At 41.4% G+C, this 24,241-nt stretch overlaps 6 protein-coding genes across 10 annotated transcripts; 4 read left to right on the top strand and 2 right to left on the bottom strand.

Moving 5' to 3' along the window:
- The first annotated feature begins 4,285 nt into the window (after positions 1-4,285).
- On the top strand, positions 4,286-10,156 carry LOC125768768 (arylsulfatase B-like). The gene is made up of 5 exons (XM_049436852.1): positions 4,286-4,987; positions 5,165-5,554; positions 6,767-7,019; positions 7,154-7,311; positions 8,985-10,156. Exons 1-5 carry the CDS (start codon positions 4,820-4,822, stop codon positions 9,807-9,809), a joined length of 1,794 nt encoding a protein of 597 aa, XP_049292809.1. The 5' UTR covers positions 4,286-4,819; the 3' UTR covers positions 9,810-10,156.
- A 2,890-nt stretch (positions 10,157-13,046) lies between these two features.
- Positions 13,047-17,474, top strand: LOC125768764 (arylsulfatase B-like). Of its 4 annotated transcripts, none has more exons than XR_007418962.1 (6): positions 13,047-13,212; positions 14,082-14,715; positions 15,472-15,885; positions 15,954-16,736; positions 16,829-16,957; positions 17,318-17,474. XR_007418962.1 is itself a non-coding variant. In XM_049436846.1 (5 exons), exons 2-5 carry the CDS (start codon positions 14,179-14,181, stop codon positions 17,397-17,399), a joined length of 2,037 nt encoding a protein of 678 aa, XP_049292803.1. In that variant the 5' UTR covers positions 13,047-13,212; positions 14,082-14,178; the 3' UTR covers positions 17,400-17,474. The 4 variants fall into 4 exon arrangements, 2 of the variants coding, with proteins under 2 accessions (XP_049292803.1, XP_049292804.1); XR_007418961.1 differs by having other exon boundaries at positions 16,829-16,980; XM_049436846.1 differs by having other exon boundaries at positions 15,954-16,957.
- Positions 17,475-17,622: 148 nt separating this feature from the next.
- On the top strand, positions 17,623-18,710 carry LOC125768787 (ER membrane protein complex subunit 10). The gene is made up of 4 exons (XM_049436891.1): positions 17,623-17,772; positions 17,840-18,100; positions 18,167-18,457; positions 18,538-18,710. The coding sequence occupies exons 1-4, from the start codon at positions 17,701-17,703 to the stop codon at positions 18,607-18,609; spliced, it is 696 nt and encodes a 231-aa protein (XP_049292848.1). The 5' UTR covers positions 17,623-17,700; the 3' UTR covers positions 18,610-18,710.
- Positions 18,674-19,710, bottom strand: LOC125768783 (growth arrest and DNA damage-inducible proteins-interacting protein 1). Its single transcript, XM_049436884.1, has 2 exons — positions 19,252-19,710; positions 18,674-19,189 (listed from the first exon to the last, which is right to left on the bottom strand). Exons 1-2 carry the CDS (start codon positions 19,619-19,621, stop codon positions 18,723-18,725), a joined length of 837 nt encoding a protein of 278 aa, XP_049292841.1. The 5' UTR covers positions 19,622-19,710; the 3' UTR covers positions 18,674-18,722.
- Positions 19,711-19,891: 181 nt separating this feature from the next.
- On the top strand, positions 19,892-23,235 carry LOC125768782 (uncharacterized). Of its 2 annotated transcripts, none has more exons than XM_049436882.1 (3): positions 19,892-20,215; positions 20,580-20,916; positions 20,982-23,235. In XM_049436882.1, exons 1-3 carry the CDS (start codon positions 20,129-20,131, stop codon positions 21,425-21,427), a joined length of 870 nt encoding a protein of 289 aa, XP_049292839.1. In that variant the 5' UTR covers positions 19,892-20,128; the 3' UTR covers positions 21,428-23,235. The 2 variants fall into 2 exon arrangements, with proteins under 2 accessions (XP_049292839.1, XP_049292840.1); XM_049436883.1 differs by having other exon boundaries at positions 19,893-20,215; positions 20,583-20,916.
- Positions 23,236-23,470: 235 nt separating this feature from the next.
- LOC125769502 (tetraspanin-9-like) lies at positions 23,471-24,239 on the bottom strand (the record flags this gene model as incomplete). Its single annotated transcript, XM_049438235.1, has 1 exon — positions 23,471-24,239. A coding segment is annotated over one exon (468 nt), but the record flags the coding sequence as incomplete, so codon positions are not given.
- Between the last annotated feature and the right edge of the window lie 2 nt (positions 24,240-24,241).

Raw genomic sequence — 24,241 nt, 5'->3', positions numbered from 1 at the left:
AACATAAATAAAATATCTCTTCTACAAAAACATCACAATATTGATGAGATAAAAGAAATATTTAAAAAGAAGGAAAAATAACGATTAATTTGATAATCACATCAGGAAGATAAAGAAAGTACCATCAACCCCCTCATAACAACTCTTAATGAGTTTTAATGAGTTTTTCGCATAGCGAACAAATTTAAATGCTATGAAATGGTGCTCGATGTTTAAGTCATTGGCCTGTAAGATCCACTGCCAAAAGATTTTTTGGAGCTACTAATGCCAAGGTGAAAATTTCTACAGCAGACAATAGAACGAATCCTCGAAGGGATTTAAGGATTAAATATTCTTGGGAAAATCTGTTTTTCATTTACAATGAACAATACAATTACAAATAAATTACAAAACCTCAAAACTTAAAGTTGGAAGCTGCATATCAAATGTATGAAACTTATAATTTATAGAATTATAAAGATATGATAACAAAGCTAAAAAAATAATCAAATTTAATATAAAAGATAAACAAAACATCAAATGTGATTATTACAGCAATTGAATAAACAACGAATAGTTAAGCAAATTAACATGAATTGGAGTGATATTAAAAAATTAAAATATGCAAATCAATAAAAAAACTAACGAAATTAAAAAGTTTAAATGAAAGTGAAAATTTCGAATCTATCTCTCTATTTATTTCCTTCTCTTTATGATTCAAATAGTAATATGTATAATAATTATCACTTTAACAGGCATGTCAGTCCCTTGTCCAGAATGACCAATTCACGCCATTTCAGTCCTTACTCAAAACACACAATTAACGTGTTAATGAAAATATCAATTTAAACCTGATTGTAATTTTCGATGTAAAGCTACATGAAGAAAATGAAGCTATTAACAGAAGATTTTTTTATTGAATTAAAATTATCAATAATTTTAAGAATATATTTCAATAAAACGTACGGCTACTCTAGGATATTAAGTACTTATGTTCTTCCTGAATCTTTTGCTTCAATAATGTAAACGAAATTCAAAATCACTGAAACTTCTTCTAACACACCGAGCCATTTATTTGAATCCAAATTGATATTGTTATGTCGAAGCGTATGTTTAGCAAATGTACCCATTAAACATGAATGCCCGAGCTAATTCCTTCGCTGTAAATAAGCTTCTCAAACAAAGCCACTACGGGGCCACGGGACCGCCACCGATCGAACATGTGATATGGAACAAACAACACCACATTCAGTGAAGGTCAGTTACAGTCCGACCTGCTACAAACGACACTGTACACCACCAACTCGATCTAAATCGAGTGAGATCTCCAACGACGTACTACCTTCAATTAAAGCCTGTCGATAGAGGCGCCGAAGCGTAATGTGCGATTATTTGTAGGCAAACTTAGCGTCCCGTCCTCGTCTCATTCGCCATTCTTCTCTCTTTCTCGCTCTCTCCCTGGTAGTACCCACGGGGGGTATCCTGTCCAGTGAAGTGTACCACTCCGAGGACCTCCCCTGTGGCCACCAATGTGTTTTGATTTATGCTCCAGACTTCGTGATGTTTGTCGACATTGAGCCACCGTGTTTCAACAGTGGCAGGAGCCCGTGGCTAACCAAAGCCGAAGAGATGGGATTTTACAGAAAACTGGGCCATGTACTGGATCGCCTTTCGCTCTTTTAGCGCCCACAACGACCGGGTAAGAGTGATACGCGTCCGTGGATAGTTCTAGAACCGGAACTAGTTGTGGACGAAAATACTGTAAATAGATCGGTCTCGTTACTCGTCCACATTCTTTTGTATTTTTTTTTTTGTTCATTCTATATATTGTGATATTTTAATGGACATCCAGTTCCAGATTCCTGGCAAAGTGCAATCATCTGTGACGCGTATGATAATGAAGCTTTTTACTGCTTTGTCCCCGGTTCGACCACACCCGCGGCTACTATTCCGGGCGTGCGTTCCGTACCAAAATCATCCCGATTTGCATACCTTCGTTGTCCTTTTTTCAGCACCGTCCCGACGTCTCGGCTATCGCTGGCCTTGAACGAGACTGGGGCCACTCGGCACACGGCGCATCCCTCCACACGCGCTCACCATCTCCCAACCGGATATGCCGCTTACAGCTTCAGCTCGAACGGTTTGATTACGACTAAGCACGACCTACACTCGTGGCGCAAATATTACATTCAAATTCAAACCGAAATGGAATGGCTTCTTCCTTCCTGCGTGTCTTCTCACACACCATAGGCTCACTGGTTATGAATGTGGCTCTATGTGCCCCCTTACGTCAGTCCACTTCCTGCCACATCTAAAGGCAATGCTAAATTGTGCTTTTTTCCATCCTCCCTTGTCCAGTCACACTCAGTGCACAACTGTGCACTAGAGAATCGAGTTGATGCTTTCGATTACGATTTTTTCATTGTTCCTCATTTTCAACCACACATACACACATACACATACATACACATTCTAGAGGTGGTGGCGAAATTTACACGATGCCGACAGGCCCCGGAATCGGAACGGGGGCAAACTGGCTAAAGACTGACAATAATTTGCCACCGACCACTTGGGCACGTTCGGTTTATGGATTTCGTTTCGAAGTGAAAATTTGTCCCGTTCGCCACCCTTTTTGGGGTGTACCTTCGGAATGGTTAGCGGCACCGTACGTGTCCTTTAATCGGTCCTACCATTAGGAGAAATTCATACATGCACGCACGCACGCACGTTCGGCATTTGAGAGGTTTACTGGCAATGTGAGAATTATCATATGGGAAAGCAATTGATTAGAATCGCTGACTGGCGAATGAAGTAGCTCGAGGTTCTCAATTTCGGTGGGCTTCACGTCGGTGGTAGAAAATAAAGCGGCAAACAGAATGTTCTTTTTTCTAGGTTTTTCCCATTCTTTTTTATTGTGTTCCGTGCTGTGATATGATTTCTTTGTGCAGAGCTCATCAATTAAATCAACAGTTCACTCGCTTACTGGAATTTTAATGATGAACAAATATGAAACCATCGGAAATGTTTCGACAATCGCAGTGATGGCCACATTGCAGTTAGGTTCTCAGGAAATGTATTTTTATTTTAACCATAGATTTAAGAACCTTCATGAAAATTTAATTTTTAAATGTAAATAATTCTTTGAGGGCTTTTCCAAGTTTTTTAGTGCTTTAAATTTCGGATACCACCATACATTGGACAAGATTAAATAAAATGATAAAATAAAGATGGATAGAATCAAAGCAAACGAATGTATTGTGAGTTCTTGTCATTTCTTGTCCATGCTTTTGCTTGTCTACGATTTAATGTGTGTGATTATATTCCATTTCTTCCATATTATAATTGCTGATAGGAGACATCCTAATTCTACAAGAAAACATAGAAACGCCGTCATTTATTGCAAGTCAATTGCTTTAAGTTTCGCCCAAAAAGCCTTGGAGAGTGTGATCGTCAAACGAGATCTTTTGAGGGATCTTTTGAAAACATGTTTGCATACTTTCAGGCGGTTAAAGCTCAGAAAAAATGTACCACGAAACCACAGTCAGTGAAGTAGTTATGAAAATTTGTCTTTAATGTACAATGACATTTATCATCAGCTTGATCATGTCACGAGAAAGTCATGGAAAAATGATATTAAATAATTATTAGGAAATAGGAAGTAGTCTTTGGATAAATATGAGTCTGTTAGACTACGGCATTCCAACAAAAAATAATAATATATTTTCCATTCTTGTTTTATTCACAGTTAGTTGCTCGATACCGAAAGTAAAATTAATGATTTAATGAATTAAAATTTGATCGCCATTGCAGAAGAATAACACAGAGTAATCCGTCAGTATCAAAAAGAACAAACTCAAAAGGGTAGATCTCATTTAATTGAAAATTTAACTACATGTAAAATAAAGTTTACTGGGTATATTAAGCAACAATTCTTATCGTGCTACGGACAAATAAAGTCTAGGAAAGCCAGAAATTGTTAAGCAAGACCTTGAGGTAATAACGCTATAAAAGAAGAAGAAGATATACAGTAATTAAGCAACGAGACAATATAACTAAGGAAGGTCAATGCCTATAAAAAATGTAGAAGTAGAACAGCAGGTGAAGAGAAACATAATTTAGTCATATATGCACACAGAACTGAACATAAATGAATGCCTTAGTTGTACATCCAAGAGTGTGTGATAATATTTAGTAAATACCATAAAACATAACATACCGTAAAAAGTCGGGGACCTTAGGAAGCACATACGACCGTAAATGATAAGCCGTGTGATGCACTATCAGAGGTAGGAATGTCTAACCCTAAACCGTTTTTAAGAACTACCGACTATATAGTACATGCCGATTGCATCTGTTGAACTTGAGAAGTTTTATAAACCGGTCACAATTTGCAAGTGTTCTTGAGACTCTGGTTACAACGCCTGTCACCGCCACGTTAGCGAACCGCTTCATCCACCCTTTCCACCCGGGAACAGGTGAACGAAACTGGCATGTGTTGGCTTACTTTAATAAAAGTCTGCTACACGCGACCCACCAGCTATCAGTCTGTCGCGAACCTTTACACCGCTCACAGCGGCACTTCGTCTGCTGGGCACGGGGTGTCATTATTGGTGTGGTTAAGGTGTTAAAAGCAAACAAGTTGCGATCTCAAAAACACAATAGAAAGCAGTGCTAGTACACGAGTGCTCACGATCGGGAAGTGTTTATTTGTGCATAACGTGAACAGTGAACAAGGGAGCAACAAACAGCCCAACAAAAGGGACTGGGAAGGGCATTATTGGACTGGCGAAGACTGGAACCATCGCCAAACGTCAATTATCGATATTATACAATTCGATTGATGAAATCGATTGATCCACTCGTCGTGGACGTGTACGGTCGACGTATGATGAAACGCTCAGTGACGTGCTCAGTGACCCTGTGGTTGTTGTGGTTAAGTGTGAACGCAGCTACTGCCCAGCTAGAGCTAGAGCGACCCAACATTGTAATCATTGTTGCTGACGATTTGGTAAGGATCTGCACAACATTGGGTCTCCGCAAGTGGAGTGGGTGTTTGGTCAAGTGCTGAAGTCCACCTCTCCAGTGGGACAGTGATCGTTCGTATGATTGATCAGTTTATGTAACACGTCGCCTCTTGGGAACATTCCGAGTGATGCAATTTAAATGTTCTCACCGTTCTTGTCAGGGATGGAATGATGTCAGCTTCCACGGATCCAATCAGATACCAACGCCCAATATAGACGCGTTAGCGTACGACGGTATCATACTGAACCGTCATTATGTTCCACCGCTCTGTACCCCTTCGCGGGCCTCGCTGATGACGGGCAAACATCCGATGAACATCGGCATGCAGGACCATGTCATCCTCTCGGACGAACCGTGGGGTCTTGGGCTGGATCAGAAGCTAATGCCCGAGTATTTCCGCGACGTTGGCTACCGGACGCATCTGGTTGGCAAGTGGCATCTTGGGTTTTTCCGACGTGCGTACACACCGACATACCGTGGGTTTGATTCCCACTTTGGCTATCTTGGCCCGTACATCGACTATTGGGATCACAGCTTGCAGATGAATGAGGTAAATCGAAACAGGATAATTATTTTCATTACCAAGCTTCTGCTATATAGCTACTGCATTGATAAAAAAGATTCATGTTTTTACGGTTACATTCCACCTTTAATTATCAACAAAACTTGTTTCCTATTTAATACATTGCGAACAAGACACAACCAAACCACACGATCACATTTTGTAGGCAGCTTGAAGCACATAAAGTACTGAAATAAAATGTAAAAAAGCAAATTTTGTGCTCTGTTGGTTTTGCTCAAGTATGTAACTATAGTCAACTGCATAATGTTCAACTTTATACTTTATATTTAGCACAAACCGATTCATGGTCGACTTGTTTTAAGTGACTTTTTATCTTATAGCGGCGGGTTGAATAATTAATGCATTATTTTTTCAGTTTGTTTTTCTTTCGGTTCGTTGCTTTAATGATAATTTGTATGCATTTGTTAATTGTTTAATGTTTAAGTAGTAGTTTAATGTTAAAAAAAGGAGAAACGATACTAATTTGGACAAGTGAGCGAATTATTTTTCTTAGTATCTACATTAGTATGAAGATTTTTACTGGTCTTACTGACATAAGTATTTGTATTATTTGATCGTTAGTGATGAATTTATGAGACTTCGCTTTGAAGTTGAATTTTATAGGTTTTCATAAAAACAAAAAAGGAGATTAATTAACTGTTATACAGAATAAATAAATAAGCTCTAATATTATTAAATTATTACATAAATAAAAATTTGAACAAAGCGGACAGAACATAAAAATATAATATTAAATGAATTTTAAATGAAAAAAAAACAGAACATGGTGATTAAGCAATGGAATGATAAATAGAAAAAAAAATAAATACAATAGAAATAATAAGAAAATATAATAAAATAAAAATATAATAAAATATAAATCCAATATGAATAATTAGATAAAGTAGTAAACAAATAAGAATTAAAAATATTTGTCAAAAAAGCACCTAAAGTATTCACACATCACGTATGGATACAGACTAAAATTAAACTTCTTCATTTCTCCTCTTCCTTTCTTATTTTTACTCCTTTTATCTGCAATGCTTAATACACAGGATAATACACAGGAAAAGCTTCATTTTAAACCACCATTTCTCAATTCCGTTTAAATTCCTCCTCACGTCAGATAGATATATTTCAACTTTAATCACTTTCCTATGCGGAGCTTTCTGACTATTTGCATTTTCTACCACTTTCCAGACATCTGCCCGAGGGTTGGACATGCGTCACAACACCGACATCAACTACAGTGCAAACGGGACTTATGCAACGGATCTGTTCAACGACGAAGCGGTCCGTATTATCCACTCGCACGACCAAAGCCAACCCCTGTTCCTGGTGCTAACCCATCTCGCTCCCCACACTGGCAACGAGGATGATCCGATGCAGGCACCGGAAGATGAAATCGCTAAATTCAGCTACATCCAAGATCCGAAGCGTCAAACATTGGCAGGTTAGTGTGGTAATGCACCGTTCACGGACAGCTGTCACGGTCAGGGTCAGAACCGTGCGGGAGCTGAATTATGCGGACTGGTTTAACTCGTTTTGCTTGTCTGTTTCTTTTCACCTTTGCTTTCCGTCAAGCAGCCATGATCGGGCGAATTGATACGGGGGTTGGACGGATCTATCGTACGCTGCAGGAGCGCAACATGCTCACCAACACCATCATACTGTTCTATGCTGATAATGGTGCACCGACGGTTGGAATGCATGCCAATTCGGGTTCGAACTACCCATTGCGTGGGGTAAGTAGTGGAATCTAATCAAACTCATTAAAATTAAGCGCGGCGTTAAATAATGTAAATTAATCCTCTTAACAACAACATTAACACATCATCATTATGTCGCTAAATATGTCCTTAACTTAGCAAAAAGAATCACCCTGGGAAGGTGCGGTTCGAGGTGTTGCGTTCCTATGGAGCCCTCTACTACCTCGAAAAGGTGTCGTTTCCAACCAATGGTTTCATGTGAGCGATTGGTTGCCAACACTCGGCCATGTGGCAGGTATCGACATCCCTCCAACGACCAGTGCAATCGATGGTCAAAATCAATGGATAACGCTAAACAATTCAACTGGCTATGGACGTACCATGGTGATGAATAACGCACACGATATGTTCGAGTACAGCAGCTACATTAAGCACGGCTGGAAGTATGTCAACGGGACACTGTTTGAAGCTTACGATGGGTGGCTGGGACAACAAAACGAACATGATCAGTTGTCTCAGACGGAGTACTACGATCGTCTTATCGCTCCAGGAACAATTGGAGCATTGATGCAACTCGTCCGGGACAGTGTTGAAAGTGTTCGAACCTCCGCTAGCTTACAATGTTTGGACAAAGTAAAAACTCCCTGCGCGCCACTTACACGGCCTTGTCTTTTTAACCTAGTTAACGATCCCTGCGAGCGTAATAATCAAGCCGGACAATTTCCAGAAATTCTGGAAGCGCTTGAAAAAGATGTCAATCATTATAGAAAAGAAGGTGTTGCGTCTCGTAAGCAACCATCAGACAGTAGGTCTAATCCTGCACGGTATAATTTCACCTGGACGTGGTGGCAAGACGAATTAAAGCCACATTCTTCTCTTCCTAAACACCAGAATCTTTATCATGCGTTACGGAATTTTATTAATAGTTTTATGAATTCTTTTTATACAAAGTATTTAAAAACATTCTACTACTAGCTTAACTGTTACAAATATTTAAAGTACACATAATGTAAGATTCTGTGTTTTATTACTGAATGTTTCAGTACTTTTAAACAAGGTTAAACCATATCATTGGGTATTGTAACATAAAAACTAGCAAACTTCTAACAATACTACTCAGGTTTAAGATTGAACCCAACTAACTACAGTGAAGTGCTAATTATCCAGGTACCTCTTATCCGACTGTCCAATTATCCGTGCAGCTCGGAAATGACAGTTTCAAATGCAAATATTAACTACAAAACCGATGATGGCAAGAAATGAAAATCTCAATAGGGAATAATACAATTTGCTCAAGATCGATCAAGCAAAATGAATTTATTTTACAAAGTGCAACTAACAAAAATAACATCTGGCTGATTGATCTAATATTTATCAATAAAAAGTGTTGTGCCTATTATCTGTAATATTCGCTTATTCGGCAAGGGCTGAGCACGGATAATCGGCGTTCCACTGTACTAAGAATGTGGTTAGACCCCTTGGTGTATGTGGTATTGGTTAAATCCGCTGGTTACATACGAAATGGCCAATAAAAAAAATCTATACGGACCAAGTTTTTAATACTGCCTGGCCGTTATTTAATAAAATCTACTAACAAGCGTGGTAATAGTTTGATACTATAGATTCAAATATTTTGTCATTTCTGGCTTTTATTTTATCACTGTATCTAGAGTTATTTAATACAAACTTGATTCTTGTTATTTTTATAGCAAAAATATTCTCCCTGGGAAGGAGCAGTCCGTGGTGCTGCACTGATATGGAGTCCTTTGCTTCTAAGGAAAGGTGTCGTTTCCGAACAGTGGATACACGTGAGCGATTGGTTGCCAACACTTGGTTTTGCAGCAGGCATTAAGTCCCTTCCCACAGGCACCACAATCGATGGACAAAACCAATGGCTCACGTTGCAGTCTGCTAATGCCACCGGGCGTTCGGTTGTGATGCATAATGCCGATCAAAAGTTTGGCTACAGTAGTTACATGAAGCTCGGTTGGAAGTACATCAATGGGACAAGTTTTGCCGGAGCATACGACACGTGGCTAGGCGAGGGTATCGACAACAGCAATATCACTGGCGAGGAGTATTACAATCGCCTAATGGATATCGCTAGTATCGGATCTTCTATGAACCTTTCTCAAGATAAGGTGCAAGAAATTCGACAAGCAGCTACAATTAGTTGTCCCGCCGATGTTGAAGAAGTACTGTGCGATCCACTCAGCATTCCATGCTTGTTCAATATCGTCGATGATCCTTGCGAGCGAAGAAATCTAGCTGACCAGTACCCAGATACCTTACTCGATCTACAATTGGATGTCGAACGATACAAACGAAATGCTTTGCCACCGCGAAATAAACCCGCCGACAGAAGAGCAGATCCTGCCCTGCACAATAACACCTGGACTTGGTGGCAAGATACGGTGGACGAGGATCATTCGGATCACTACATCCTCTACGTAGCCGCGGCAGTTGAGATACTGGTAATTCTCATCCTCATATGGTACGGTCAGAAGTATTGCACGAAGTCGAGCAAAAAATGATGCCAGAGGTGGTAAAAAAATGGTCAAAACAGAAGATAATTCTGATCTACTTATTTCATTAGTCTTTATTTCAAGCAGATAAAAATGCAAGATTGATAAAGCTAAAGATAACAGGTAAATTTGTCCGGTGAAATGCGGCACTAGATAACATCGTCAAGAAATTATTTGTAGTTTGATGATTACATTTGTCACTTCAATTTTCAACTGTATTACCGCAAACTGTGATAACGAGAGTTGAATGACATCGTGTAGATGCTTTATGCATCGGGGTTAAATTAAGGAAAAATAAATTACAAGTGTTTGCAAACGGTTGTGAGCGAAAATAAAATTATTTCCTTAGCATTTAAGCTGTTTTGTTAATAAAAAACAGAAAAATATATTTTACGTAACGAAAAAAGCAAAACAAGAAACTAAAATAAAAGCTCAAGGTCAACGGCTAGACAGACGTCACATAAATTCTAATATCGCAAAACATGATAAGGGCTGTAAAGCGCCACTAATTAAATACGGCAGCTTTTTTGTGCTATCTGAGGAAGTTCAGGAAATTAGCTATCATATCTTGGCATATCGTCAATTATTAATTGTCTCGATCGTGAATAGTCCTAGTAGCTAATAGTGAGGTGATTTCAGTGGCGGGTTTAACGGTAAGCGAAGGTGGCGGTGACGGGCGGCTCCGTGTTCGCAAGTGTATAAAATCAGAACTTTTTCTCAATCCAAGCATTTGAAGGGGCCCCGTTTGATTTTTTTTTTTGATCCGCTACTGGGTGAGTTAGAAATTTGATATTTTACTCGAAATCGAATGGTTTGTGTATATGTAGAATAAAACATTTGTAAACCATGTTTAGGCCTTTAATATTTATTGGTATGTATGTATTTGTTTGTATTAGGGGCGGCCCGGTGGTGCATGTGATAAACGGCGCCAGTCCACACGGCCGGACCGGGTTCAAATCCCATCCGGACCGTCCCCCCGTAGCAAGGACTGACTATCCGGCTACGTGGTAAAATAAGTCTAGTAAGCCAGAAATGGCCGGCGTGACCTGTAAGGTCGTTAAGCCAAGAAGAAGAAATATTTGTTAAAGATTCTGGAGTATCATTTATACATTTTTTAAGTATCTCTCAAGTAATTTTTTTATGGAAAAATTAAACCGAAAAAGAAAAATGGAATATTAAAATTTACAAAAAAAATGGATTCCAGTTTGCGAATTTTGTTAGAATTAAGAATTTTCGCTGTAACTACTACAAGAAGAACTAGAACTTGCCTAACAGAAATTTTAAAAAATAATTCTCTGTGTCTCAATGTGCTTGGGCCTCAAAGTACGCTGAAAGTGCAATAATTTAATTACGAAACACAACATTTTGCTGGAAATTTGATGTAAAGATTTGATTTTTTGTATTAAAAAATTAATAACTGCTTTCGATGAACTGCTAAAGCAATAGCGTTTTTAAACGATACGCGGACTAAGCGGCTGTGAAGGCCCGTGCTCGCAAGTGCTCAGATCAACAAAAAAATAAAATCAGAACTTTTTTCTCAATCCAAGCATTTTGCAGGAGACCCGATTGCTTTCCCGCTTAAGGACCCAAGAAGTGTAAATCCGCCACTGGACTAAAGCAAAAGCCATTGCATCGGTTCAGGCGTAGCCAACCTTAAACACGTTTGAACATAATTTAATTCTACCATTTGAGCGGTTTTTGAAAAATAAATTCCAAATGAAAAAAAGCACATGTTGAGAGTAATACAACATATTGACAAAAAGTAGGACATTTTTTCAATAAAAAAAAAATTATTGAACTTCTGATTAAAGATCTCGTTGTACGTTGTACATACTAAAACGCATTTTATGAAACGAAAATAATGCTTCTTTACGCCACATTATTACTTTACGCTACAGATAGAGCAATGCAGCAACACAGTTCCGTATCATGTTCCCGATTCCAGCTGTCAGTACCCGTAGCACTCTATCACTAGAACTAGAACGATTCGTTTTGCAACGATCTGTCCGACCGGCATTAAACTATTGTGCCTGACCACTTACAGCGCTTGTAAGCCATTGTTCTGCTTTTGTACTATCTGTATGTTTCGTGCCGAGAATGAGAAATACTGCATTCGGTGTGCTTTAAATTACCAACACCGGTACCACAGACAACATCGTCACACACAGACAGCTGATCAAACAGTGGCGTACAGACAAACGAACAAAACCCAAACCACGCCAAAGCCTTTCCGCCCGTTAATGCATTTTTCCATAATAATTTTCCATTTACTAGCTGTAATTGTGTGTACAGTGCGGTTACTTATTGCAACAGCATCATCCACACATTTGGAAAGAGAAATATTTTATCACAAAACATACCGAGTAACGCAATAAATGATAAACTGATGTGTGATATTTTGAAATTACTAAACTGCTTGGGGATTTATTTGCTATTACATTACTCAACAATCGCTTGCTTTTTCTAGTGATATAGCAATACCTGACGCTAGATGACCCAAAACCTGCAGGAACTCCAACACCGATTTATTCGTTTCCTGGAGCCCTTTTTCGTTCAATGGCTCAATCAATCCACTACCGGAAGCGTTTGCCTATAAATACAACGTTGATTAAATCCCTTTCAATCAACCGGTTCCCTCAAAACCAGCTCCCCCAAAACTCGCTTCTAAATTTGCTCAGCGTTGCCTACGTTATAAGACATCAGACAAAACCAATTCGTGTAGAATGATATGCTGCTGTTCCATACTCGTTCTTCCCACCACTAACATTACATCGTTATTTTTGAACTAGTCATGACACAAAGCTACAAAAAAACTTTTAAAAAAACCACCAACAGTTGACAACAATCCTCCTTTATGCACATTGGAACGGAAAGGCAAGCAAAACAAAAGCTGTACATTTTGTGATTTATTAGCAACAATCTTTTCAATTACAACACACGCTACCGAAGATGAGGTAGAAAAAGCACATGAAACAGTAGATTCGCTTGTACATTTAGTTTTTTGTGTAAAAATAATTATTACCCGTTTTTTAACCATCTTCACAGCACTCGATACACCCATTTTCCGACCAGCCTGGCCCAGACAGGCTGGTTCAACCGTACCACAGGGGATTTTGTGATAACAGTAACTATTCCCCCCCCCCCCCCCCCCCGCCCATGCCGCATGCCGTCTTCAATTTGTTTCAAACCATGATGCGAAAACATTGCCTCTTGCCATCTACGAGGTGGGGATCTCGTCAACCGGTGTCGACTACGAGCCGAGTTCAGTCCACCGATAGACATTCGCGAGAACGGTTCGTAGCTGTCTGCGATCGGGCTTCACGCTAGTGTTTGTCACAGTTGTGTCCTGTAATTTGGGCTCTTCTTCTATACCATCTTCGACCAGTGTTACATCCTTTTGCCTAGCTACGAGGTTAGTGAAAAGAGTTATTTTCCTGCGTTTAAGTTTAAGTACACGAAGGAGCTGAATGTTACCAATTACTAGCAAATTACTTACGAACATTAAAACCGGTGCAAGTGAAACTTTCCCTAGTGTAAGATGGAAGCAAAATCCGGTACACGGTTATCGCAAAACTAACGCATTCGAGACATATCCAGTTGCTAACCGCACATGCAGCATGCAGAAGCCATCCGTCCGTTCGTTTGTCAAACCGTTTAATTTGTGCTGACCGCTTCCGAGTCGGCTTCCCGCATTGCTACGTTTGGATGGGGGGAAGTAATAGAAACCGCTTCGCACCAAACGCAGCCAGTTCCACCAAAGCCTGGCGCCCAACGTTAGCGCGGGCCTCCGGGTATTGAAACGTCGTGGTTCCACGACTGATTGGAACCCGCTCGCCCCATCCTGGAGGCCGTTTGTTTCGCTTTCACGTCTCGCTCGCTTGCCGAGCCAAACGGGTGACAAGCAAAACAAGGCGTTGATCTGATAAAATCTAATTGCTTTATTTTGTTTGTTTATCACGCCACGAGATCTGCAAACGATCTTTTTTGGATGGTGCCCTGTTCCGTGTTGAGTGTGCGTGTTGTGTGTGAGAGAGCCGCGGAAAAAAAGAGAGCGAATGATAGCGTTTCGTTGAACGTTTGTTTTAGTTTCGATAAAGCATCTTTTGAGCTTGAGCAGCTGTTTTGTTGTACGTTTAGTGATACGCCCAAACAGGCCCTCGTTACAGGGTTTGAAGGACACTGCACGATCTAATCAGTGCACGGGACAAGCCGGTGCTATAGTGCTCCAAAAAACAAAAACTAACAAACCAACTTTCGACACTTCTCCCGCGTTTGTTTCAGATGGCGTTGCCGTAATTGCAAAGAATACTAAGAACGCAGCCCCACACTGTAGTTGGCCGAACGTTCGTATCAATTTCTAAATAACGCACCCCAAAAAATGAGTAACCGGTGCGGTACACCTACAAAGAAGATGACGCACCTCAGTGCCGTACTGCTGGTATGCATCATCGGTCACTACGCACTAGCGTACGATCAGGAGTCCCGAAAACAGCCACACATCGTCATTTTCACGGCGGACGATATGGGCTGGCATGATGTTGGGTTCCATGGTTCGAACCAGGTAGCGACACCGAACATTGATGCCCTCGCGTACGATGGTATCATCCTAAATCGGCACTACTCCGCACCGATGTGTACACCGTCCCGGGCGGCCTTGATGACGGGCAGACACCCGATCAACGTTGGCATGCAGCACTACGTGATCGACAGCGATGAACCGTGGGGTCTCGGGTTGGATCAGCGCATTATGCCGGAATACTTCCGTGAGGCTGGCTACCGAACGCACATGATTGGCAAGTGGCACCTTGGATTCTTTACGGAGCATTACACACCGACCAGCCGGGGGTTCGATACACACATCGGGTACCTGGGACCATACGTGGACTATTGGACCTACGTGTCCAAGATGAATAGCGTGAGTATTTTGGATGTTTGAGCAAGAGATCCTTGAGGAGTTCTTGTCTAATGAAACATGAGGCCGGTGTATGTGGTAGCTGTGCCGATCCCTACACGGCAGGACAGAGTTTCAATTCCCATCAGGACTGTTCCCCTGTACGCAGACTATCCTAAAACCAAAACCTGTTGAGAATGAAACGTTTGCTTATTTTTTATCAAACGTTTAATGTCCAAACTTGAATCTAGTGGTTATATCTACCGATGAGGAGCTTTTTATCTTTTTCTTTTATCTCTTTTTTCTTCTTCTTGTGAAACCACAAGGTTTCCCTCTTCCAATTTTTGGAATCCAGTTGTTTCCTTACATAAAAAACCTGTTGATCCACATGTTTTTTTTTGTTGCTCCCATGTGATGAATGAATTGTTGTTTCCATATGTTTTGCATGCGTTTCAAGGTTAATTGATTCCAAAAGCGTTCTGTTTAAACGGTTGCATCTGTGTATACCTTTCAAACACATATGATTTTGTGTTTTTTTGTTCCCCCAAAAAACATGTTTTAGTTTTTTTTAGAAACTCTATAAAACTTGCTGGTGCGAAATAGAACCAACTGGAACGATTGAGACAATAAAGCGCTATGTATTACTTGAATGTCACTAAACGTTAAGAATCGCCTCACGCCACCGTTATCATTGCTCAAACAGTGCACCTCATAAACCGACCGAAGTAATTGTAATGCTACGTAAGCTTATTTTATTCCGCTTTCGTTATACTACTACAGGGTACGTTCGAAGGGTACGATATGCGTCAAAATCGGTACGTTAACTATGCAGCCAACGGTACGTACGCGACGGATTACTTCACAACAGCCGCTAAGGACATTATCGCCGAGCACGGGAAAAGCGAACAGCCGATGCTACTGGTACTAAATCATCTAGCACCGCACGCAGGAAACGATGACGATCCGCTGCAAGCGCCACAGGAAACGATCGATCGTTTTGCGTACATTGAAAACCACGATCGTCGCACGTACGCAGCCATGATATCGAAGCTGGACGACAGTGTTGGAGCGGTGTACGAAAGTTTGAAAGCCAACGGAATGCTCGACAACTCGATCATTGTATTTATGAGCGATAATGGCGGTGTTACACGGGGGATGCACAGCAATACTGGCTCAAATTATCCGTTCCGGGGTGTAAGTTGGCGAGAGATACTTTCGCTTTTTTTGGAATATAGCTTAGTGACATTTGTTTCTTCTTGCAGCAAAAACACTCTCCTTGGGAAGGTGCCGTGCGTACTGCGGCTCTCATCTGGAGTCCTTTACTGCAGGACACTCAGCGTGTATCGAACCAATGGTTCCACATCTCCGACTGGCTACCAACGTTGGCATCTGCCGCAGGGATACCGGTGGGCAACAGTTCCTACAGCGATATCGATGGAATAGATCAGTGGGAAGCACTAGCATACGGCACTGGTAACCCAAGGCAAAAGCTGATGAATAATCTGGATGAAATATTTGGCTACACAAGTTACGTAGAAAACGGATTCAAGTACATCAATGGAACCACCCAGGACGGTTTAAACGATGAGTGGTACGGTGAGACAGATCCGTTGGATAAACTACCGGGAGATGATCAGTATCTTAGTGCTGTGATGTCCACCGGTATTGCCCGTGCTGGCAAGCTGGATGAAAAACTCATCTCGTACCTTCGGCGGCACGCCAAAGTTAACTGTGGCAATGCGATTTCAAACAAACCTTGCAACCCGCTGATAAAACCTTGCCTTTTCGACATCATAAACGATCCGTGCGAGATGCACGATCTCGCGGACGAGCATCCAAAGAAGCTGCGCGAAATACGGCAACATCTGGAGCACTATCGATTGCGGGCGGCACCACCACGTAATCGGCCTCACGATCCGGCAGCTGATCCGACCAAATTTGGTGGCGTTTGGAACTGGTGGCGGACCGATCCGGCCAAGACATCCAAACAGCACGACGAAATACCGCCACCGTCCCACTCACTGTCGAAGGACACACAACTCTTTGTAATTATTCCGATCGTAGTAGTTGGTATTATTTTCGTAATTGGCACCTTACTCTATCTTTCGAACAAAAATATCATTAAACTGTGCCGTAGGAAAAAGCTAGATTCCTCGACAACGCCCAGCGAGATACCGACAGATGCTTCGAGCCCGGATGGTAAAGCGACGGCCGATGCTGCCTTTAGCTCAAAAATCTACGTCATTAGCGATAGGGACCTGGACAGGTAACGGCACGAAATGGTATTCGGTAATATTTTTTTGTTTTTTGTTTTATTATTTTGTAAATTAGCTCTAAAAGAAATTCTTGAAATTCGCGCACAGGCTACATTAAAACAGGTTACATTTTTATTCTACTTTGCATCCCGTTCTTTTCACTATCTTTGTTACACTTTTGTTGGACGGCTAACACGTGGGGTGGACTTCACACTATCTAACTTTAAGTTACCAAAGAAATTCTATAAACTAATTAACAAACCGGTTCGAGTTTCTTACGTTTTTCGTTCGTGCTTCCAAACGCATCATGGGATTAGGTTTTTTTATTTAGATACATACGGATGATCTATTTATTTTACCATATTTTACAGCACTTTGAATCAATCTTTCGCACGTGATGATTCATCAGCGATGATCGGCAGCGCGTTTGCACGTGATCCCAAGAACAGCTAAATCCCTTGTATCTCGTAAATCTTATTTTACTGTAAAATTTGAAATAAAACCCGATTTGAAGACCCATTATGTTAATGTTGAGTTTTTATTCACAATGTTTATCAATGATTTTAAAAACATTTTCTGATCGCGCGCAATTTTCGAACACGTGGAGGCGAGCTGATATTGCCTAGAGTTTGACACGCCTGTCGTGGACGACAACTCATATGAACTGTCAAATTATTTTCAGCCGTCACATTGCAAAACATTGGAAGTTTTATTTTACCCAAACTTGCAGTCGGTGAAAAATCTACTTAACACAATGAATTTGTTAATGAAAATATCTTTCCTCACGTCTGTATGGCTTGTCTGCACCATCAGCTATGTACAGGCGGTAAGTTTCTATCGTTCAATTGTAGTTTAATGCAACTATCGTACTTATATTTGTTTATGTGTTGCAGAATTCACTCGAGTACGATGGTTGGTTAAACATAGCTCTTTTCCATGCACTGGACATCGACGAACCAAGCAAATTTACCCTACGGGGTAACGTTACCGTCACTAACCGTAACACCGGATTGGTCTCAGTGACACAGGAACCGCTCTCACTGCAGGATAGAAACAAATTGAAACGATTAGCACAGGAGAACCGGCTCTACCGCCTAGAGGCACATGTTACCGATTCTGATGGTGTTACTAAATTTCTTACCTCATCCAAAGCGGTAAACGTCATTCGTAACCCTGGCAGGCAATAGAGCTTAATAACAATTATCATCAATCCTTTACAGTGCGCTTTGGCAAAATCACAGCTCACCGATGTGCTGTGGGTTTCGTTGGATCATTCCGGGACGGTTACCGCAGTCACGCAATCGGTAAACAATGGCAATATGGATGAATGTCGTGATCTGTCGAACACCGACGTTGACGTGCTGGACGAATTCAACACAGATGTGTACGTGAAGCATACCGAATCGGCACCAATTCCTGATACGGCCAGCTTCATACAGAAGATGGAACGAGAACGTGAAGCACGAGAGCGCGGTGAAACTAAGGACAACCGTAGTTTCTTTGCAAAATATGTAAGACTGAACACATCATGTTCGAATGTATTTCTTATCAATTTTAATTGCTCGTTGTAATTTTCGTTCTTCATTTTTAGTGGATGTACCTCGTGCCGGTTGTGATTCTACTCCTGATCTCCGCTACCAATCCCGAAGCAGGACAACGCTAACATGGGAGGGGGGATTCAGCAATTTCTTTCTTAATTTATGCTGCATTTCAGTCACAACCAAATATAAAACAAGCATTCATATGCGCTCCCACTATCTATGCGCATAATTCCATTTATTTTGTCTGCTCTCTCGATGCATCAGAGTCACCGATCTCCAGCTGGGCAGTCTTTTTCTGCAACTTTTCCATCATTTTTTCCTCCTTTTCCTTCCGTTTCGCTTCCTTAACCTTCTTGCGATCTTCACGTTCCTTCAGCGCCAACATTTCCTGGAAGCGCTCGTCACGGGGATCAACCTTGAATCCAAAATGTCTTCGAACTTCCTCGACTAGACGATCCTTCCGTTCCTTTGCTGCGCGTGCTTCTGCTTCCTTTTTCGCAATGCGTGCATTCAGATCGGTTGTCCATTGGTCAAGCTTTTCAAGCTTCCGTGCAACTTCCGCTTCACGTGCTTCTGTCGCTGCCTTACGTGCCTTGCGCTCGGCTTCATTTGCGTCCATCATTTGCTTCAGACTAAATGGAAATGCAACACGCTCGTATTCCTCTTTTTCGAACGTTTCTTTTTTAGTGGGAAAGCACACACCTGGCGAAATGAAAATGATGCTTAGTATGATTCTCTGCTATCGATTCCGCAGACAAACTTACGTGGATCCACCCTGCTTCCATCGATGCCATACCGACCGAGCATCATGCGTTTGTATTTGACGGTTTCGTGTATCCAAGATTGCGATTGTTCATACGGAAGCACACCATGCAACATGTTTCGATGCTGTGGTAGCAGGCGTGATTTGTTCTGCAATTTCGCTATCCGTGCTTCACGTTCTTCCGCTGATTCTGCATCATCGTCTACGAAGGTAACCGGCAGGTCTTCTGCAGTAGGCTCCTCGTTTTCCAGCTGTTCCGCTTTCTTGCCTAATCGACTGACTCCGCATGTTAACGAACGCACTAAAGTGAAATATTGTCCAACGGCCGCAGGCGATAGCGTACGCAGTGGAAACAAATTTACTGGAAACATCACTTAACTTTATTTCTTTAGATCTTCTCTACGACGATCAGTTTCTCGTATTATGTTGTGTAAGTGAATGTTTTGATGCAAATGTCAAATTTAACAGCTGCATCGGACATGCACGTGACATTTTATTTAACAAAATATTCTTATTTATAATACATTTTGACGGAAAATGTATTTTTTATCGAACTGATGAATTAACACAACCCATAGCTCGTTAATAATGATAATACACTTTATTTAGAGCTCCGTTCTGGGGTGGTTGTTTTTTTTTTGTTCTTCCTTTATCGCCCAACTGTCAAACAGTGACATCATTTTCGTGTTTGAAAAAAAAGAAAACAACAAACGAAACAGAAACCGGATTGCGAAGCGAGCTGTGTGTTTTTCATTCCATATATAGTACAACGCACCCACAACATTATCGTTTCACCGTAAAGTGCATCCGTCTGGTACGCCAAGCAAGCGCGACTCCTTCGAAAGTGCACGCGAGTCCGAAAAGGGGCAGCAGCAACAATGTCCACGAACAGCGGTGGCAGTGCTAGTGGACACTACCCAGCGAATGTAGCAGTATCCAACTACCACGATATTTACGTTCAACAGGTATGGCGACGACGTGCTATGGTGCCACGGTGCCGCGTCGTTACGGTTCACCCTACCCTATATTTCACTGCCAACAGTGAACAGCCGTCCCAAAGTCAGCCGAATGTCATGTAGCATTCGCACTTCCTAATGGGACGTCCGAAACCCCCGAGACGCTTTCGCGGCCCGTGACGACATCTGCGAAAGTGACCGACGAACGCGGCACCCAAACAAAGACGCGACATTTTCTCTTTATTCCGGTTCGCATTGTCTTTCGGACGGTTCGATTCTGATACGCTGCCGAATCGATCCATGCAAAACGCGAACCAGTCAAGTGAACAGTCCGGATAAAATGGTGCGTTTCTTTCACTCCGATATGTTTCAGCAGCCCGGCCAAGAAGAACTAGATAGCACAAACACTAGCACCTCGGCACCACCGGTACCACAACCAACAGTGATAGTATCCTCGCAGTCGGGTACACAGACCAGAAGCGACAGCAGCTCTCTCTACTTTCCGACAGCTCCACCAGTCCCGTACAGTGAGCTCGGCGAACCGAGTACATCACGCCGTGGAGAACCGCCCAGTTACGATGAAGCGGTGGATGTGGAAGCGCCACCACCGTCCTACGATTCCCTGTTCGGACGGGTACGGGAGGCGCGCAAATCTTCCCGGGGAATTTTGGATTTTTTAGTAAACATTGTTATTCTGGTGCTTGGCACGCGTAAGTATAGCATTACTGTCGGTCAGTAGCACGTTTGGAAAATATATAGCCTTTTCTACTTCTAGTCGGTTGCACCATCGCCCTGGGCATTACGATCGTCATACCGGTGTGTATGATCGTGTTTGGTTCCATCTACCTGTACGATTGTCCACAGGGTGAATACATACCGGTGTATCTGCTGGTCGGTGGTGGTTTCGGTGTGCTAAAACAACTGCTACACCTTTCCACACGTGTCCGTAGCCGGGAGGAACAGGAACTGGAACGATTGCGACAAACACCGACGCAAACGCTCATCAACTGCTTCATGCTCGGTTGGTTCATTATTGGTTCGTTTTGGATTTACCAAATTTACGAACCGAACTACGATCCGGCTTTGGGCAAGTATTGCAACAAATCCCTGTACCTGTTCACCTTCTGGCTCATCACGTCCGTCTACATGATGCTGTTTGTCGTAACGATCGTGCTGTGCAGTGTCAGCATCATTAGCCTATGCTTTCACCGGCAAACCTAACCGGTACTGCCAAACATTTCGACGGATACGGGCCCTGCACAGCCTCACCTGACCAATGCGCACCACTAGAAGCCATTTCGCATGGCTGGAAAACCGCCTGCGCACATTATACTTGTTGGAGAAGCTTTTGTCGTAATTTTTCATCCCTTTCTCATTATACATCTCTTCTCATTAATACGATTGAGAGATCATATGTTGACGAATTGTGGAAGAAAAGAATCGATGGAAACCCTTTTAAAAAGGATTACATTTTCTTCCGTTTGCTCCCTCTCACTGTTTTTTGCGATCGTACAATCGATGTGATCTGCACCTCTTAGCACACAACGTTGAAACAAACAAATACGTTGATCGTGTTTGCTTGCTTCTTGGGAAGTTGTTTTTTTTTATAATAAAGCCTTGATGTGGTTAGTTGCATTGGTTGCGACAAGTATAAGTGTTGCACGGTCACGAATCTGGGAATTCAATTTCCTTCGAGAAGAGAGTGATCTCTTTTAAGAATTTAACGGATCGTATCTTCGATCTTCCACATTGCTTTAGCCACATTGAGAATTTTTGTTCAAAGAGAATTTGTCGTTCAGCTTAACGCTTGATACCAAAAGAAAATGATGAGATGGGAATATGTTTCGCTTAAACAAACGAATATAATGAAGAACTGATCTAGTAAATTGCTCCTCTTTATCGATTTTGCTTTAAATCGTTTTTCTTCCATTTGTTGCTTTCTTTTCCACTGTTTGAAGCATACTATTCCAATAAATTAAGTTAATTGAGCCCACCACAAGCACGTAACGGGTTGGCATACAAATTTATCTCCCTTTTGTTGGTCACAAGCAAAGCAGAGACAGTTGAACACTTGTCCGTAAGGTCATGCGGCATAAGTAATGCGCCATTTCGTTGGTCTATTTACAACCAAACTGTAAGCCTCGAATTTCTAAGCATGTACAATGTGAATATGCTTCCTTATGCTTTTAAAACGAGCCGTACGCCGTTTTGCAGCACGAACCTCCTCTGCGGTGAAAACATACAAAACGCCAAATCTATAGTGTACAGAAACAAAACACACAAAGCTGCGTTCGGTGTCGCACATGATTTAAATGTTTAGATATCTATATTATATGTATTATATCTGTAAGCCAGTTAAATACACATACACGCAACGGTAAAGTTACAGTGAAAGCTTTCTGTCTTCGTAAGCCGCATCACTGTGGCGTATGTGGCAGCACTGTGTGTATATCTATATTTTTTTAATCATCCATACCAACACCACAATGATAAATGGTGTGTTAAATTCTTAACGTTTAATGAACTGTGTAAAACCACGAAGATTATACATGCATATATACATATACGCAATCGATTTATACAAAAAAAGAGATAATAGGGGCGGCTTCATGAAACAGACCAAAATAAAAAGCAGAACTAACAACTAACTATGAAGCACTAAATAGTTAAACGCCATTGGAAATCTTGTGTAATGAAGAAAGATTTAGTATAAACACTAACAAGATACCTAGTAATGGGTAAAGGAAACGCAAAGAACACACGAAATTTATAGCTCCTTTTGGTACTGGAACTTAAACCTACCGAGCAGAGATGAAGGGTTTACCTTCCGGGCGTTACATATAAAATGCATAATGCATTCTACGGTCAGTACTGCTTGTTGTACAACGCTTCTCTTTCTCGCCAATTCAGTACTACTGGTTTAATCGGCCAAAAACATCCTGAGGCAAACGATGTTGTTATAATGATACACGATTCCATTTCATCTCACTGATCAGAATCAATAAACAAATATTGGAGAGAACCCTGAACCCGCTGCGTATAGTGAGAAGTAATGTTCTCTAAAGATGACAAATACCTCAAAGTACTACTAGTTTAATAGCTAAACTTCATCCATCGTAAGGTTACAAAGTTTTAGGAATATCGCCAAGCTTCTACAACATGTCTCAATCCTCAAACAGATAAATCCATCACATTTATTCTTCTTTTTTCCTTGTTTGACTTAGGTCTAAAATTCTTCATCAGTCTCATGCATATTTATCGGCGCTTTATTTCTTAATTTTGTTAATGTTCCTTTCGTCGATACTTTTTTAATTTCTTCTCATTCTCTTTGTTACATTTTTTGTAAAAATTTAAAACATTAAAGTAATCATAAACAAAATGCAAAGGAAAGAAGAACCTTTTACCTTCTCTATTCCATGAATATTAAATGCTTTTGTCAAACCCCTTCTATTATATTTAAATTTTCCCCAGATTATAAACGCAACAAATTAGGTACAAATTTATATATTTTTTACAGGCCTTGTAATTCATCTTTATTGCACTTGAATCAATTTTTCAATTAATTTTAAATGATTGTCAACATGTAGTAAGCCATAATGGTCGCCGGAACCATTACCAAAAGCAGTAACATCGATGCTCCACCGAGCAGTAAACTGTTCCGCACCAATGCTTGCGTGATCGCTTCATAACAACCCATCCGGTAGATCGTGAGTGAGGTTTGCAGCTGCTGACAAGGTCGCTTCCGTGCACCGTAATCATCCATACAGCACGAGTCCGGGATACGCTCGCTCCAGTCACGATAGTCCTCTACTCCGCAGCAATGCAAGTCTTCCTGCGTCATGTCCCACGAAACGGTCGTCAACCGGCGGCGTCCATACATATCCAAACTCTGATACATCTGGTCCTGCAGCCCAAGAGCAATTCGCTCCCGAAACGCATAACCTAATACGGATCCGACACCCAACACAACCACGGCTAGGAATGATAGCAGAAAATACTGCGGCAGTACCCACCCAGTCGGAAAACACGGATAGA

The sequence above is a fragment of the Anopheles funestus genome, chromosome 3RL (genome assembly GCF_943734845.2).
Source record: "Anopheles funestus chromosome 3RL, idAnoFuneDA-416_04, whole genome shotgun sequence".
NCBI classification, from domain to species: domain Eukaryota; kingdom Metazoa; phylum Arthropoda; class Insecta; order Diptera; family Culicidae; genus Anopheles; species Anopheles funestus.
This window is presented reverse-complemented; position numbering and strand designations above follow the sequence as displayed.